General features: G+C 38.9%; 3 protein-coding genes across 6 annotated transcripts in view; 2 read left to right on the forward strand and 1 right to left on the reverse strand.

The window, feature by feature from the left end:
* The window catches only part of LOC148098147 (uncharacterized), a 65,856-nt gene that overhangs the window by 27,037 nt on the left and 20,155 nt on the right, over nucleotides 1-18,664 (reverse strand). The gene's annotated exons all lie outside the window — the stretch shown is intronic.
* Nucleotides 1,504-17,120, forward strand: LOC148098149 (syncytin-A-like). The gene is made up of 3 exons (XM_087829993.1): nucleotides 1,504-1,549; nucleotides 7,040-7,581; nucleotides 16,848-17,120. The coding sequence occupies exons 1-3, from the start codon at nucleotides 1,504-1,506 to the stop codon at nucleotides 17,118-17,120; spliced, it is 861 nt and encodes a 286-aa protein (XP_087686119.1).
* Nucleotides 7,642-16,244, forward strand: LOC148098150 (uncharacterized). 4 transcript variants are annotated; one of them, XM_087830150.1, is made up of 7 exons: nucleotides 7,642-7,920; nucleotides 8,949-9,012; nucleotides 10,536-11,766; nucleotides 11,990-13,017; nucleotides 13,560-13,715; nucleotides 14,511-14,603; nucleotides 15,092-16,244. In XM_087830150.1, the coding sequence occupies exons 4-7, from the start codon at nucleotides 11,998-12,000 to the stop codon at nucleotides 15,416-15,418; spliced, it is 1,596 nt and encodes a 531-aa protein (XP_087686276.1). In that variant the 5' UTR covers nucleotides 7,642-7,920; nucleotides 8,949-9,012; nucleotides 10,536-11,766; nucleotides 11,990-11,997; the 3' UTR covers nucleotides 15,419-16,244. The 4 variants fall into 4 exon arrangements, with proteins under 4 accessions (XP_087686276.1, XP_087686275.1, XP_087686278.1 ...); XM_087830149.1 differs by lacking the exons at nucleotides 7,642-7,920; nucleotides 8,949-9,012 and having other exon boundaries at nucleotides 9,973-11,766; XM_087830152.1 differs by lacking the exons at nucleotides 7,642-7,920; nucleotides 8,949-9,012 and having other exon boundaries at nucleotides 11,764-11,823.

Genomic DNA, 18,664 nt, shown 5'->3' on the forward strand with positions numbered 1-18,664 from the left:
AGGAGATTTTACAGGCAGAGATCCTTAACATCACTGTATCCACAGAATGGCCTACAGATAAGACTTAATCACACAAGGAGAAAAATGAAAATGAAAGCCGTTGACTCAATGACCCTCTCGTGGATCGTGGAATGCATAGAATGCTAAGAGCCTTCAATTCAGTGGGGATGTGGCGAACATGTCATGGTCCTGAGTCTGAGGACTCGGTGTTTTTTGTTTCTTTATATTATTCTATATTCTTGTTTATTCTGCCTTGTCTTTTGTTTAGGTTTGCTATGTGTTAGTGTGTTTGTTTCATGCCTGCCTGTGTTCCCTCTGTCTGTCCATGGTGTCACTGTGTCTGCTCGTGAGTCTGCCTGCCAAGTTCAGTGTCCTGTCTGGTTCTCTGTGTCTGTTAGTTTCCTGTTTTATTCTGAAAGTTCATGTCTCATGTCAATGTGTTCAGTTTTACCTCTCTCCTGTCTCGTTAGCCTAACTTCTCCCAGCTGTGTCTCCCTCCTGTTGTTCATTTCCTAATTACTCCCCTGTGTATTTAAGCCCTGTGTTTTCCTGTGCTCCCTGTCGCATCGTACCGTCAACTTGCTGTGTGTTCATGATTTCCAGTCCTCCTGCACCTCAGTTAGAGTTTTGTTTGCTTTTGTGAGTTTTATTTTATGTTGAAGTTTTGTTCCAGCAATAAAGCTGCATTTTCAGTTTAAACCTCGTTTCCTAAGAGTCCTGCATTTTGGGTCCACCACTCCTGCCTGCCTGCCACACAGCCAACCATGACAGAACAACACTAAAGGCCAACTTCAAGCTAGAGCAAATTCTGAATAGTCAGTTGAATGGGAAGAACAACATCTGGCCAATCAACACCTGCACCCTGCCGGCAGTGTTGGGGCGTAATGGAATAATTGTACCGGCGTTACATATTTAAGATACAAAATATGAGTAACTGTATTCCATTACAGTTACCGTTTAAAAAGGTGGTATTCAGAATACAGTTACTTTATTAAAATAAATGGATTACACTGCGGTCTTTCCCTGTTTCATATATTAGGCTATGCCCTCTCTATTTTTGGTAATTCCCCGACAGTGGAAACCCAAAGAAAGCACGCATTAAGAGGCTCTAATGCCTGTGTCTGAATCTCGCTCTGTCACCTGAACTTGCGGCCGCCTAATGACTTGAAGAAATATTTTTAAAAAATATTATTCAAAATAATTTAATATGAAGCCAATAGGCAGAGTGTTGCAGACATAGCCCTAAAGAATGTAGCCTCATGGGCAGTGTAGTCTGTGCTGCAGGGAGAATGGACTGCAATACCTGTTATGTTTCTGTGAGCGCGAGGAGGGAGGAAAAGGAGAGTCGAAAGGAATGAGTTGTCACCGACCAGAAACGGGAGATGGAAGCATGTGAATATAATAATAACCACTGCCACCAAAAGGTTTTCCTCTTAGACGAGGAAGAAAGCCCCGGGACGTGAATTCGGGTCCGGGCCGGTGTTTATAGTCTGGTCCACGGCGATGGGATTCAGTCTGACGATCCGAACCACCAGTGAGACGTCTGAGGGTGAGAAACACTATTTTGGTATATAAAACCACCACAAAGGTTTAATGAAACGCGTAAAATAGGTTAGAAGTAGCCACAATTACGCCGTAACGAACCGAATTAGACTTTTATTACTTTGTAACAAATTGTAGAAGGGCGCAAATGTCTATATGTGTATTTGTCTGGAAGTAAGTTGATTTTACAGCTGCTGAACTACTTCCATTTTTTGTTTTCTTTTCTTGAGGCTCACGTACTGGTGACAAAGGAGAACGGTTGAGTTTTATCTCATAAAACTGATACTGCTTCATTTTTTAGAAGTGAAGTAGAAGGGAGTATCAGCAACCACTCTGAAGTCAAGCGTGCCAGTGACGGCCCAGCAAAATCTTTGAAAATGGGAAATAAACAAGTAAAATTAACACCTGATGAGAAATGTTTAGAAAAACAATAAGCTGGAGCAGGAATAATCCAAAAGAAAGGGAGAGGAATGCATAGTGGAAGAGCAAGAGGTAAAGGCAGACCTAGATACACACCAAACAGTAATTTTAGCGCTGCATGCTGAGAGTGTGGGAAAAAGGGACATTTTGCACGTGACTGTAAGAAACAAAGAAGACAGTGACTCAGAACAGGATAGCAGCTCAGGTGAAGAGAGCAGTTCAGACTAGGAAGAACATAATAATCCCTCACCAAGTGAAAATTAGAGATCAAAGTAGTTTAAAGTAGTTTAAAAATGGTTGGAAACAGACCCGACTGAATAAATATAAATACAAGAGGTATAAAGCAAAATAAACAGAAGGCTAAATTAATGAATAGAATGAATGAAAGCAGATAATTCACACAAACACATATTAAATGAAATAGAGAGATGCATAAGGTATATTAAGGTTGTGTCATTGTTCAGCCAAGGAAAGTTTGTGAAAAGGAAAATGTCTCCAGCTTGGGAAAGGGTGAAACTGCAGATCACCCGCAGCCGTTGGTGGATACAAAATAAAATATAAGTAAAATATTGTAATATACTATTGCTGTTATATAAAAAAGATAATAGTATTAATAATGAAATAATATTAATATGAAGAGGCACCTTAGTCAGTTATGATGTGAGGTGGATAATTGTTAGAAGTAGTCTGCATCAAGCTTAAGGTTTGCTCAAATTCAGTACAATGACATATGAGATGAAGAAAATAAAGAAAATATCTAAACTAATTAAGTGCATAGAGACACTTGACCTGCTTGAAAACCTGTCATTCTAGATGAGACATTGCTGAAATATAGAGCACACCTATACTAACAACTAATAAGCTAAACCCTGTATATAACAGCTAAAGCTACAAAATTGAGAAGCTGAATTAAATATGTGGTCACTGCTAAGCTGATGAGCAAGCAACACATTTTTTTAGTGCAGGAGCTGCATGCTATTAAAGCTCAAACACGCAACATGCAGCTCAGTTTTTCCCCTCATACTTCTGATTTGTTTTTGGCAGCAGCCTTTTTTGCATCCTGACTCATCTGTGTAAAGCGTTCATGCCATCAGCAACTTGTTTTTGTTTTGTTTTTGGCTGTTGTTTTCTGTGTAGTGTGCTGAGTTTTTGCTTTTTGTTTTTTCTTTGTTTTTTGAAGTGTTGCTTGAGTGAGGAGTACTGTGACTTCTGAAGTGGCTCTCACCATGCAACCTTGATGATGATAAGTTCAGAGCCAGCTGAGAGCTGGGTTGTCTGCTTTGTTTTAGGTGACAAGGCAGAAAAGTTAAAACTTAGTTTCTTGTCTTGAAGAAAAAACAAAACAAAAGGAGGTTTTGTGTTTCTCAGCCAAGAACAACTACAATTTCATTTTCTGTTTTTGAGAAAGGAGAATTTAAAATAATAATAATAATAATAATAATAAAACAAACAAAGAGTGATGTTTTGTTTAAGTGGTGAAGAAAGCTAATACTGCAAAATACCATCTAGTGCATGATCTGCGAGCAATAAATGAAATCACTGAAATGATGCCACCAGTAGTAGTGAATCCCCACACTATACTGAATCAAGTCACTCCTAAAGAACAATGGTTCTCAGTGATAGACTTATCAAACGCTTTTTTCTCAGTGTCTTTACACCCCGACTCACAACACCTGTTTGGCTTCACTTTTGAAGGACAGAACCTTCACCTGAGAGGCACACCCTCTCAGGTGAAGGCAGGAAGCTACTAAACAAAAGAAAAGAAGCTATACAAAATGCGCCACAGCCACAAACTAAGCATTCACATTCTTTCCAACTGTCAGTGAGCCTGAGTTATGACCTTAGCTCCCTGTTTTTCTTCTCCCAACAAAGGTGGGGGTGATGCTCCTGTGGAATGTGCTCTGTTGTCTCTATTATCGAAAAAAACAGGCCCTGATACTCTAAACACAATATTCTCTTCATAACTCAGCAGTATGAAATGTCATGAAACAGTGTAACTCACTCACAGTAAATTAGCAGTATAGGATAATACAAACTTATCTAATAAATCTAATGATTTTCACATTCTTTTAACTCAGAAGTATGATGCAAACTAAAACTACATACTGATTACACAAGAAGTATGATGTGGCCTACAGCAGTATCATGATTCACTCATTTTGATTACAGGTATAATGTAACATATAACAGCATAATAATCTCACAACTGCTTCAAGCACATTTGCCTTTCTGAACACACGCGAGAGAAAGGCAGCTGTTAAGAAAATGCCCTTTTGGGTGAGACAGGCCCAGAGGCCCTGCATGCAAGCATACTAACACACATACATGCAATGAAGAACAGCTTACACTATAGCACACACTATGCATGCGCCTATATCTCCCATTGGTGTTAAAGCAGGGAAAACGTAAGTTGTTAAGGAGTTTTGTTATCAAATGCTGAATTTATCCACTGCTGACATTTAACTCTCCAGCTTGCAGGACAATAGGTGAAACATTTGTGAAAATAGAGAAGAAGAAAAAAATAATAATAATAAAGGCAGAGAGAGTCTGGTATGACCAAGCAGTAATCACACAATAAATTTAGTTGGTAATACAATAAATTGTAAGATGCTTTCTGTTTGATTGGTGCAACACAAGTAATTTACTATATGAAGGAAATTCTCTTTTGCGATAATATTTTGAACGTGCATTTCTGTTGACCTGTCAACTTAGCGCATTATAAGCTGATATACAAATTAGTTGATACTAGATTTGGAAAAATGACTGGATTATAAAATAAGTGAATAAGATGTAACAGAGGGTTGAAATGAGTTTCTTATTTCTAGTGTGTGGGGGAAGGTTTTATCATGGCACACATCTGTTTACATCGGAGAAAACTCCTTATGTGATACGACATTTAGCAATTTGCAAATGTTCAGCACATCAGAAGGATGACTCTGAAATTACAAAGGGAAACAATTTTACTGACAAAGCTGCAAAAGCAGCAGCCATAGCAACCACAGTCTCACTAACAACTCATGAATATCACACCTTTCCACTATCTGTACTGCAGGACGAACAAAAAGCAGCACCACCAAAAGCACAGAAACAATGGCTAAAACACGGAGCAGTACTAGACACTGATGACATAATGAAAATAGCAGGAAAAGCCATTCTTCCCAAATCATTACACAAAACAGCCGCTCTAGTGAGCCATGGTTTAAGCCATGTCTCAACGGGAGGGATGGTCTTTATAATAAACCGACAATTCTATACTATAAATTTGGAAACTTAAGCAAAAGAATACGTGAGAACATGTATGACCTGCCAAAAAAATCACAATTCCCAAGGTAACTTAAAGACCAAAAACAGGACATTTTCCTACACCACCTCACCCATTTCATACAATTCACATGGACTTCACTGAATTGAATGAGTGTCAGGGCTCAAAATACGCTCTAGTAATTATAGATGTTTTCTCAAAATGGCCAGAAATCTACCCAGTGAAAAAAGCTGGATGGATGAGAATAACACAAGGAAATAACAAGCTGTCCCCATTTGAAATTATACATGGGCGACCTTTTTCACTATCAGTTACTAGCGAGCCACTAGATAAATCAATCTGTGAAACCACTCTGGCAGATTGGATGACTCAATTGTTGACAAACAGAGAATTTGTTTTGAACAATAAACTGCTGCAAGACTTCTTCTTCTATTTCCTGCAGGTTGAAGCCAGGTAATTGGATCTTTGTCCGAGTACTCCATAGAAAAAATTGGAGCTCGCCACGGTGGGAGGGTCCATACCAAGTGCTTCTGACCACTCCAACTACCTGTAAAATAGCGGAACGACCTTCCTGGATACACCAAAGCCACTGCAAAAAGGTTGAGGTCCCAGAGGATTCCACTTCCTCCACAGAAATCAACTTGGAAAGTTTCACCCTCGCTTGGTTGCTTCAGTGGTGAGGGGGAAGTGCTGATGGAGCATTGCTCGCACTTCCACCTCCAGCCATTGGCCAACTTTAGGGCAACCAAGCAGTAGGGTGTGACAGGACCCGTACGCAGCCATGGGAAGGTGGACCCTCTTGGTTACCTTGACTACGATGCTCACCCTTACAGGCCCCCGGCTGATGCCGGAAACAGCTGAACCACGAGGCAGATAGAAAAGATGGACGTATGACAACTCCCACCTAAGAGACATGACACAAGACCACATCCACCCTTGGATGAATAATGCCAGGTACCGCTATATCCACGACAGGACCTGGGCGGAATCGCAAAATACAGACTGTTATGTCTGTTCTCATATGCCCAGCACGTCGACACACCTTACACTATATGGTAAATATATGAACAACACTCAAGCAAAGTGTGCAGCTAGCTTCGCTGGCATTGGATTCCAACACAGCCAAATCACCACCAATGACACAAACCCACATGCTGCTGGACTTAGTAATGGAACATGTGATCAACTTTTCTGGATCAACTTCAATGTGACAAACCGGAATACATCCATCCACTTCCCAGTGTTCTTGGACCAAACCCCAGGGAAGAACCACTCCATGTGCTATCAACAAGAGAAAGGTAACAGACCCCTTGGAAACACCACAAACTGTGTCCAAACCGCAGGCTACGGAGAGGGCGCTCCTGTGAATATGAGTGGACCATCTAACGGCATGTACTAGGTGCAAGACATGGCTTGGCTATGTCGACAAGGACGATCTGATATCCTCGTGTTGGTGTTGTTCCCTCGTCATCATAAATACCTTCTCCTGAGGTCATCCGCGACCTCGAAAAAAACAAACGCCTTCAAAAAATCTACTTCACTTGCGAGAAGAGAAACCGCCTCTGTAAGGACTATATGTATAATGCTTACCGTTTATTAAAGAAAAGTATCCTGAAATGCAAAGAATTCAAGTTCCTGGATCGGCGGACAGAAGCGGTTTCTCTTCTCGCAAGTGAAGTACATTTTTTTAAGGCTGTATTTTTCAAAGGCACAAAAGGGGGACGTCACAACAATGTGATTGGTCACTTGCAATGTTGAACCTGGAACAACATTTATTATGATTATGTGGGAACAACACTAACACGAGGATATCAGATCGTCCATGTGGACAACGGGCATATTTCATACTGCCCCCAGGCTGGACAGGAACATGTGCTCCTATATTCCTGTCAGACCACACTTTCAGAATGACCACAGTAAACACCACTTCTACTGTACGCCGGAAAAGAAGATCAACGCCTCCTGAAATTCAACCACATGACCCAATATGGGGAAGCGACGTACCCCAGGAGTTCAAACTGTGGACTACCGGACAAAAAGTTCTCCATACATTGTTCCCCTGGGTGGGAACCGGAAAAAACATGCTGAGGATTGAAACTCTGGACTACCGTTTTGGACTTTTCCTGAATGCTTCATGCAAAATCAACAAACAGCAGAACCAAGAAATTGATGCATTACGGATCACAGTGATGCAACATCAAGTAGCTCTGGACATGATACTAGCAGAGAAAGGGGGACTTTGTGTCCTCTTCAACAACACCTGCTGCACTTACATATCAGACAATGTACACTCATCAAACATGACTGATGCCTTGAACGCCTTGAGACAGATCCAACAGGCCCAAAATCAGGACTATGTACACTCTAAGAAATAAAACATGGGCTTTGTAAAAATTAATTCATAGTTTTATGTTCAATATACTTAAAATTGTTAATCTTATGGGTATAATTAATATTTTTAAATTTGATTTAATTAATTCTAAACTGTTTTAATGTTAAATAATATTGATATTTCCAATTTATTGAACACATTTAATTAAATCCAAAGAGCCCTTTCCACATCCTTTCTGAGCATGCGCAGAGAATGAAAAAAAATCTTCGCGCATACGCGTTGACCTTCTTTATCTACGCCACAGTGTGCTTTGGCCACATGTCTGGAAAGAGGGATTAATCACGATTCATCCGTTGGAGTTAAGGTAATTTCTTCTTATTTTTAATAGAATATAATTTAACTAGTACTTTGTGATAATATATGCCGTATATTTTTCCGGTAAATATGTGGGCCGTATGTGTTCTATAGGTTAGCATTTTGCTAGCATTGGAAACATTCATTTGCATATTCGACGTTACTGCACATCTGAATATTGTCCCATTTGCGTTTAAAATTTCTTTCGAACTCTTAATAGCACACTTATTTTATTTGTTTTATTGCACTATCAAGTTAGGAGAACGTTAGCCCGAACAAGAATTGGGATACATGTGCAGTGATTGTTGACGAGTCCATACTCGTCTGCTTCACTGAAGAGAACCGCGAACTGCGTAGTTTGCATATCTTCGCGCATCGAGTCTCAAAGAGACCTCTGAAGGTGACCCCCACTTGCCCCCAAAAATAAAATCAAGTATGCTCTGCTTGGTTAGTGCTTGTTTGTGCCATTAAAATTAACATTTGTGCTGCTACGGTTTTCCAGTTATTAATGTTTTACTTTTTCGCGATGACGTCACGGGCGTCAAGCACGCTCCCCGTGCTCACGGGCGCGAGTGAGCGTCCGGGTGATGTAGACGTCGTAGGAAACGCTCGCTCGCACCCGAGCATTTTGTGGCATGTTTTGACCTATTTTGGGCCATTTTCGTGTTGCTTGGGGGGGGGGGGGGAACTCTGAATGACCTATTAAATAAAAGTGTAATATCTTTGACACCTAGCGATACAAACGATGATTTTACCAGCACAAACCGACACAAACGGAGCACTAACCACTTGATTTTATTTTTGGGGGCAAGTGGGTCACGTTCAGACTGGGCTGCTCCGGTATATAATGGTAAACGTGCTCACAGGAACAGATTTATGAAATGAGTAATAGAAATTTTAGAGCATTTGAAATTTAACTTCTATTATTAATAAATTTTAAAAGAAACAGGATTGTTCTTAAGTTTAGACCATCTCTGTGCTACCCCTTTGTGTCTCACTGTACACGATTAATTTTTTCTGGTTTTCTTTTTCTCTCAGGTTGCTGGTTGTGGAATTTGGAGCTGCGGAGATTTGAGCTGTGCTCCAAAAGTGCATGTTGAAGGTACCTAATGCTTTCATATTATTTACTTTTTCCTTAATACGCAATTTTACATTTTGAATTCTCTTATTTGGTCTTTTAGGTTATGAATGTGGTGTTGTAAGCTTTGCTCTTTAAGTGTATCTAAAAGGTACCAAATTCTAAAACACTTGAGACTTAAACACTCCATTCTTGGTCTGAGACGCTCATATCCGTGCATTTACAGTCATTGTCCTTGTACTTTCAAAACATGGGGTGGTCTTAGGACTCATCTAAGTCGTGCACATGTTGCTAAGCCCTCTCACACTGTAGAACATGTTATTTTGACTTGTTCTTCTTGTCCTGAAAGCCACATATCAACAAGCAGAGAATACTTTCTCCATATTAATAAACATCTCAAGAGGTTGGAGACAGTAGATTGTGTTTATCAAAATTGTTCTTTCAAAACTAATGTATATGGTACTTTCCAGACACACAAGAGTAGAAAACATTCTTCATGCACGCTAAAAGATTTCAAAAATGAAATAGTGAAAAGAACTGAATTTACAAGTAAGAATGATCTTTCTGAGGAGTCTGCAGATGAAGGGCCCTCTGACTTGCATTGTGAAGCTGGTGTAGTTAGTGAAAATTTGGAGGAAGCTGTAGTTAAAAACCTTGCCTTGGTTTTGTTAAAGTTGGAGATCTTTTCACATGTACCAACATCAGCAATTGACAATTTACTCGAGGGGCTACATTTTCTATTCACTACTTCTGCTTTACCCTTAACAAATAGCTTAACTTTGGCTGTTCTCAAGGAGCATAATATTGAGGTTAGTGCATCACTAGTGAATGAGTTGTGCACTGCATTATACACTGGAAATCCACTACTTAGAAGTATTGCAAAAGGAGGATCACTCGAAACAACATTTAAGCGCAAGAAGTTTTACTATGAAAAGTTTAATGTTGTTGAGCCAGAGGAATATGTTCTAGAGGAAAATGTTCTAGAGGGGAAAAAAAAACCTTTCAATATATTCCACTGCTAAAGTTATTGGAGCAGTTACTTCAACGTGAAGATATTGTCGGAAAGCTAGTTGAAAACTATAAAAGGAGTCACTCAAATTCACAACTGCTTACATGTTTTCAGGACGGTGAGAATCAGAAGAACAATATTTTTTTTTCAAGTGAAGAGCTCAGAATTTCATTATGCCTATATATTGATGATTTTGAAGTGTGCAACCCACTAGGAACATCTCGCAAAAAACATAAACTTTGTGCGGTTTATTGGATTCTGGGCAACTTGCCTTCTGGTTGCAGCTCAGCCCTTTCTTCAATCTACTTGGCACTGTTGTGTAAAAGTGAATTAATTAAATCTTTTGGTTATGAAAAAGTACTTGAGCCTCTGCTGCGTGATTTAGTCAGACTTGAGAAGCAAGGTTTATTCGTGCCCCTCCTTGGTTCGGTTATCAAGGGTACCGTTCAGTGTGTCGTTGCTGATAATCTGGGGGCCCATGGGCTTGGAGGATTTGTGGAGAATTTTTCAGCTAATTATTTTTGTCGTTTCTGTACAGCCCAGCTTTCTGATATAAATACGTGTGAGGTAAAGACAGGATCATTTGAACGAAGAACAAAGGAAAATCATCGGCTTCATATCAAGACTGCTCAAGAACAAGGTGTGAACTGTTTAGGTGTAAGAAAATCGTGTGTTTTAACGGATAACCTCTCGTATTTTAATGTTGTTACTGGTTACCCTCCCGACATTGTGCACGATTTCTTTGAAGGAATCGTTCCTGTCGAGTTGGCCCAGTGTATTGACCTTCTCGTGTCAAAAAAGTATTTTTCTCTCGAACAACTGAACAATCGTATTCGTTCTTTTCCTTACAAGGAAGGAGATAAAACTAATCGCCCCACTGTGTTATCAAAAGCTGTAAGTAAGAAGAAGAGACGTTCTCTTGGGGGTAACGCACACGAAAACTGGTGTCTTATTCGCTTGCTTCCTTTTATCATTGGACCAAATGTCCCTGCTGATGAACCAGCCTGGCTGGTTATTTTAGACTTAAAAGATATTGTCGAGCTTGTAGTAGCTCCTGTTCACAGTCTTCAATCTGTTGCATATTTGGAATGTAAGGTCTCAGAGCACCGAAAGCGTTACCAACAACTATTTCCTAACCAAAAACTGATGCCTAAACACCACTTTATTGAGCACTATGCAGAAATGATCAAATGTTTTGGTCCTCTTGTCTCGTTATGGACGATGAGATTTGAGGCCAAGCATAGTTTCTTCAAACAGGCTGTTCGGAACATCAAAAGCTTCAGAAACATAGCCGGCCGGCTCTTTAGCTCGTAAACATCAGTTAATGGTTGCGTATAGAATGCTTTGTCCTGATGATGAAAACTCTACAGATGTTACTCGCGTGACAGAAGTGCCGTTGGATGTCCTTAAAGACAATGTTGTGAAAAGTATCTCTAACAAACATCCAGACGCGACTGCTGTTAACTTAGCCACTGGCGGTTTTGTGAACAATATTCAGTACAAAAAGGGGATGATTGTTGTGCACGGATCATGTGGTGGGCTACCAGATTTCTGTGAAATTCAACATTTGTGCATTATTAAAAAAGAGACCCTCCTTATTCTGAAAAGACTAAATTCATGGTACATGGAGCACTATAGAGCTTTTCACCTACAAACAACAACAGATGTTGTTGTTGTATCCATAACAGAGCTGGCCGACCCATACCCGCTATGCGACTATGAAGTGGGACACTTGCGGATGGTCACCTTAAAAAGATATATTCACATTGGTAATTGTTTTATTTGTTTTCACTCATTGTTAGGTAAACAAACATTTGTGGCAACAAGTAAGTGTATTTTTTACAAATAAAAATGTCATGTTCTTTAGACTGTATTGAGTAGTGTTTCATGATCCAGGAATTATCTATGTATGTATTTAGAAATATTGTCTGCTGGACAGTATTTCTTAAAAAAATCCCTATGGATAATCTATGCACTGGTCTTGTTTTTCAGCTTGAAGAATGGCTGCTACTTTGAGGGTGATACTTGGAGTGGACAATTCATCCAAGTTGATGCTTCCTTCTGGAATCCCTGGTTCAGTGGACATTTTAAAAGAGGAAATACAAAGACAGTTTGGATTGACTGAAGATTTCAGGCTTCAATATAGAGATGTTGAGTTTAACAATGAATACATGAATCTAACCACAACTGAGGACATTAAAGACAACAGTACAGTCAAAGTAATTTACACTAATTTAAACTCTGCGCCGTCCACTGTGCCCACCACAGCACCCACAGCTGCCTCCAGAGAGACATTACCAGAGTTTGATGCACCATCCTTGCCAGACACTGACATCCTTTCCTCCTCAGACTCCAGTGCCTCTTGTTCATCTCTTCGCTTGCGGAAATGGCCCTTAAACTTTCCAATACCAAAGTTTAGTTTTGATGTGGAGTTTCAGTTACACAGAGCCCAGCAAGAATATGAAAACAATGGGACTCTCTTAGACCCGAGCCCAAAACTCAAATCTGACATATTAGATATGTTGGCCTCAGAAATTGCAAAATACAAAGTTTATCCATCAAGTGGAGATATTGATGATGTCGCTAAAGCGTTAATTCAAAAATATCCCTTTCTCAAAGAGACCGGATCTGTGACGGGCTGTGAAGGCTGGAAAGTAAGCCTAAAATACAAAATGGCCAATTACCGGACAACACTGAGAAACATAGGGTGCCCAGAGGTGGCAATAAACACTCTACAACACAAGAGAGAACGAGAGAAGAGTCCACGTCGAAACAACGTCAAAAAGCCACGGAAAGCAGAAGTGAACTTTTTACCACAATACCCTGCAGGAGAAACGAAGAAAAGTCTGGAGGAAGAACGACAAGCACTACTGATTGAGGTGAAGAAAACAAACAACGATCAAATAATCAAAACAAAGATGGATAAGACATTTGCACACAGAAGAAGAGAGGTGATTGAAGAGATGCCATTCATCGCAGAGTTCAAGAGCAGATGGCCGGCCCTCTTCAAAGTACCTGAGGTATGAGTTTGAGTCTTGGTTAAAAACTGTCCGTGAACAGAAAAGTACTGCTACAAAGCTGATGTCACCGAGCTGATGTCTTTTCAGCTTAGTGCAGCTAAATTGTGTTGTGAGAAGGGCAGCTCCAATGGAACGAAAAATTTTGGGAAAACAGGACGTTGCTAACATGATACACGTCAGAGTTTCCTTTTACAACTAAAGTGCAAAATTTGTGCATTTTGTGATTTTCGTACTGCATGGGTGAGGCACTCTTTTGCAGCCACCTGACTCTGCCGGTCCATCTATAAATGTTTTGGGTGGCATGTTGGAATAACTTTTCTGTCGATTTAAAAATCTTTTTTTTTTTTTTTTTTGTAATCGTAATTGATTTTGCACATTCCCATCTGATTAATCGATTCCCCCCCCCCTCCCCTTTTTTTTTTTTCTTTAAATCAAACCTGGACAGCACCAGAAGTTTTTGTCTGGGATTAGATCAGGTTTGGTCTGGATTTAGTCCTGTTTTTAGCTGAACTATTTAAAAATTGTATTTTTGAACTTTGTAGATCAATGCGGAGTTCACCCGAATCACCACAGTTCCACTGCTGTCCACATTCATGAGCAGTCTTGACCAGTACTCTGACCAGTTGATGAAGATTCTACGAAAAAAAGGAGGGGAAACAGCGCGGCGGATCACAGCAGCGTTGTCTGCAATTTCACAGGTATTCTGTCTTGTTAAAATGTTCTGTAACTAATAGATTAGTTGCAGGTTGATCTCAGGTCTGGTTATTAACCTGTATTTTTAACTTTCTTGGGTCATTTTCTGCTTGTTCTCTCTTGCGTTATACTTCTCATCTCGCTTTTGGCTTATATTCTGGATTTGGTCCTGACACAAAGCAGAACTAAGTAACTCATGCCCCTAGAGGCCATAAGTGCCGCTGCTGGCATTGTAGCTTTTTTTTTTTCTTTTTTTGTTACTCATTAATTGTCCAAAGGAATAATTAGCTACACTGAGAAAAGACAAAGGCAGAGGACATTTCACATTTCGCCACAACTCAGTGACACAATAGATTATTTTTTTTCACTCAAACTTGGTATAAATACTGCAAATGTGGTGGTAACCCGCATACCTCATATTAACATGACAGTGTGTAGTTTTTGTCATTAATTTTTGGAAATATCTATCAAAATGTTTTTGATTCCTTTGAACAACACTCCTATGCAACAACACTTTTCTTCCTTTATTCGGGTGGTACACCACGCTAAAGCTGCATTTTCCATGACCCAATGTATCGCAATCAGTGTAATTGGACTCATAACTTATCATCTTTATGGGAATGAATTGGTAAGCTTCTCATTCTCTAACACAAAATACTACTTGCTTGCAAAAAGCATGTTTAAAATTACTTAGAAACAATTATGAATTGGTTAAACAACAATAAAAATTGACTTAAGTTCTGTGGGGGTCTCTAAAAACTTCAAAAAAGTAATTGTGCTGCATGTGTTGTTTTGTTTAGAGTTCCCGAATCGAAGTGAAGCGTGAATGCATCCTTAAAGCTGTGATTATATACCTGAATGAGAACCCTGAAAATCTCATCAAAGAGTACATGGTAAGTTTATTTTTAAAGGGATATTCCACCCCTCAGTAAAATTTTGACTGTCATAATTCCCAGAGTTTTGTAAGTTGAAAAGTGTATTTTCTAAACAAGCCCAGGCATTCTCCTGATCTGGCAGCAATCAGTTTTCTTTAAATTAGCTTCCAACAATAAAGTGCATGGGAAATACTAGGATTTTGTTTCCATTCACTTAAATTGTTTTATGCAAAACTAAAGAAAATAACCTTGGTCAGCAGAATATTGATAATATTATTAATGCATACTCCTTCTGCCCTCTGTCCATGTTTCATGTATCTTCTTCTTGGTCTTTATTTGGTGATAGTCTTAAATCCACATTTTTCTTTGGTCTGTTCTCCTCAGTCTCATTCAGAGATATGTGTAATTAGGGTAGTGTGGACCATTTTAACTAAAATGGAGTGAATAGATGATGCGATGACCAAAATACAACGGATTTAAAATATTTCTGTCTTTCCTGTTTTCAGGATGTCAATGTGATGGAAGCTGAAGAGCTCGAGAGGATGGATTTGGGTGTTTATAAAATAATCCATGAAGGAGCACAGCCTGATGACTCCCTTGAAGATGTTGGCATCATTATCGAGAGATGCACCGTCTTGCCGGATCTTCTCGATGTGGCGAGCGGGTGTGCACTTTTGTTTGGGCTAATTTACTGTCTCAATCTGAGTTACCCAAAGCCACTTCGCTACACATTTGAGTTCTTCCAGAAGGTGCTCATGAGACTGGAAGACAAAAAACTGTCTAACAAAATACAAGTGCTGAAAAACAAACTCTGCCAAAAGGAGACGCAATGACTCTTCTAGATCGAAATGTCCCCCAAAATAAGTGCTCTGTTTTACTGTTTAAAAGTTTATAAATATGCATATGTTGATCCTTGTTTATAAATATTTTGTCATAGCTTTTAATATTTAAGAGATTTACTGAATGCCATTACCACATGCCAATGCCACTACACTGTCACTTAGTTGAAACTGGAAAGTTGTTTCAGATGTTTACATTTTATTTTGCACACTTCATATAATGTTGCATTATGCAGTGTTGTTTCCCTGTTTAAGCTTTGCCTCATTGAAGGCTTTTGTTCAAGTTGTTAAAGCAACACAAATTTTTTTGTATTTGCACTTCATATTAGTTCTCGTGTACCAGGTTTCCATTGTAGGTCAAGGATCTTGAGTGTTATAAATGTGAAAAGGTTCTAAGGTTGTCACCTGTACTTTTAATTTAATTAAGATTTAATTAAGAATATTTTGAGATTTGCTTTATGCATTTCTTTTATTGTAAAATTTATTATATAATAGAAAACTTATAATTCTGAATCTGATTTTTGGAACTGGGGACTAAATTGTCCAGATTTACCTTTTTGTGTCACTTAAGTATTTTCTGTAATTGCATTATACAGTGATTTTTAAGTTTCTGTGGTAAATTTGTGGATCTGACTAATCACCAATTGTATTGAATTTGACATCTTACGGCACACTACAATGTCACTTTGTTGAAACTCGAAAGTTGTTTCCAGTGTTTAAATTTTGGTCATGCACTTTAAGCATTTAATATTGCCTTATGCGGTGTTGTTCCCTGTAGAAGCTTTGCCTTGTTAAGGCTTACCGTAAATAAAGTTGTTGATGCAGCACCCTTTTTTTTTTTTTTTTTGCATTTACACTTTATGTAAGCTTTGGTGTAAGAGTTTTCTATTGAAGTGCAAAAATCTTGAATGTTCTAAATGGTAACGTGTGAGCAAGTGTAAAAAGGTTCTTGAGTTGTCACCTGTACTGTGTAATTAAGTGTTAGACCTTTGCTGAAGACCTCTGAAAGGTCCAAACACCTAATTACAATGTATAGATGACAACTCAGGAACCTTTCTAGACTTGTTTTGTTGGTACCTAAACATTTAGCATATAGATGAAACTATTCATTAAATCATAATTAATCAAATTAATTAGGTCCAAAGCACAATCTAAATGGTGCCATTAAATTCAAATTAATATTGTCAATTGAACCTAAAGCAATACAGTTAATAAAATGAACAAGGTGTTTAAATTCTAATTAATGGTGTTAAATAGTAACAATGAAAGGAAAGCTGTTGCTTTTAATGAACAATTTCACTTCTGATATACATCACCATTGAAATTGCAGATAACAACCATATTGATTTATGTTTAATTGACCAGGTTTTGTGGAAAAGATTGCCTTAACTTTGTCAATTAAATCCAACGTTTTATTTCTTAGAGTGTAAGTAATATAAGTGACTGGTTTTCTTGGCTTTACACTGGCTCCTGGCTACAGGTGCTAAAAAGATTACTCATTGGAATTGGAATATTTTCACTTTTATTTTGTGTTTTTGTAACATGTATCCTGCCATGTCTAAAACTCATGATTAACCGCATAATTGTTTCCACTGTTGCTGCATACATAGCCGTGACAAATGATGATGATGATGACCCCGACCTGTTGGAACATGATGATGTGACAGAAAATGTACAACAAGATGTTACATACTGATATCTCACTTAAATGTTATAGGTGACAACAGGAGGGAATGTCAATGGAAAATTGTACTTAGTAGTCAATATAAGCTTTTAATGATATAAGTTTACATGTGATAGAATACTGCATGATGACCTTTTTATTACTTAGAACTGATTGTTCTTTATAAAACTTGTTCTGATATTTTTATCTGAATCTTCCCACAGCGATAGTAAGAAGCTGAACAAGCAGTTCTGAGCTCTTACCAGGAAAAAGGGCTGCCTGAAGTTTTTTATTTCATTTTGTTTAACATAGCTTTCTGGCCACCCAGCATTATACATAGAAATATAGACTTTTTAATCCCACACTAGGGAAATTTACTTCTAACAGCAGTAAAAGGGGCAGGAAGAAAAAGTTGAATTACAGATATACTAGAAAACAATATAATAGAAAAAAAGAATAAGAAACATAAAAAAGACCAAGTACTATACTATGTACAGATGGTTACTTTATACAGTAAAATACTCCAAGATTCTCCTTATTTATATTTTTCTGTGTCTGTAACGGCCTACTGATAAAGGAGGTGCTCTGGGCCTCCACAGTCTCATGCATGGGCACCATCACCCACCTCCTCTATGAGATCTATTGGAGTGGTCAGGACAGAGGTGGCGCTCTTTACCAGTCTATCAGTCTTTTTCCTGTCCCGCTCTGTGCAACCACCTCCAGGGCAGATAACAAAATAAAAGGTAGCGGAAGCCTTCACAGTGTCATAAAAGGTCCTCAGCAATGTCCTGCATAACCCAAAATACCTCAGCTTGCCCAGCAGATGGAACTTGTTAAGGTGAACACCCAGGAATTTGTATGTGTCGACCACATCAATATCCAAACTATGGATGTTCACTGGTGCGATGGATGGTGGTTGGTTGAATTCACACCAGATGATGAAGTCGGTGATGATCTTCCTTTACTCTAGATCGTTCCCCTCAGACATCCATCAATGACTGTATCATCAGAGAATTTCTGGAGGTGGCAGTTAGGAAGGGAGAAAAAAAAAACATGACTCTCACAGTGCTTCCAGTACTCTCCAGGTGTGACAGTGATCTGTGCAGGAGGTACATGACTGCATCATTCACCCCAATACTAGGATAGTAAGTGACCAGCAGGGGATCCAGCAGTTTGCTTGCCAGAGTTGTGAGATGTTTGAGAATTAACATGCTATCTCCCTTTAAGAATTTCCACATTTCCATAAGACCTGGATTTGTAAGCAAGCCCATGGTACAGACGCACATGGTGAATCTTCTATCAGGAGAATATCAATAGACACTATTCAGACAGTTCTTTATATAAAACAGGAGAGTGGTTGTGTAGTTCTCTAGGTTTTCTTGTGCAAAGAGATCACAGTAATACCCCTTTTCAATTAGAACATACTCTGATCAGCTCAAGGCAACTCAACTTGACTCAGCTTGTTTACATTTAAATTGAGTACCACCGAGTGGGATCATAAAAGCGATGTCGCCAAACATCCCCTGACATAATTTATATGCAACACGAACGCCACAAGAAAAGAAGGAAGTCGAGGT

This window comes from Neolamprologus brichardi, chromosome 16 (genome assembly GCF_056152115.1).
Source record: "Neolamprologus brichardi isolate AB-2024 chromosome 16, ASM5615211v1, whole genome shotgun sequence".
Taxonomy (NCBI): Eukaryota; Metazoa; Chordata; class Actinopteri; order Cichliformes; family Cichlidae; genus Neolamprologus; species Neolamprologus brichardi.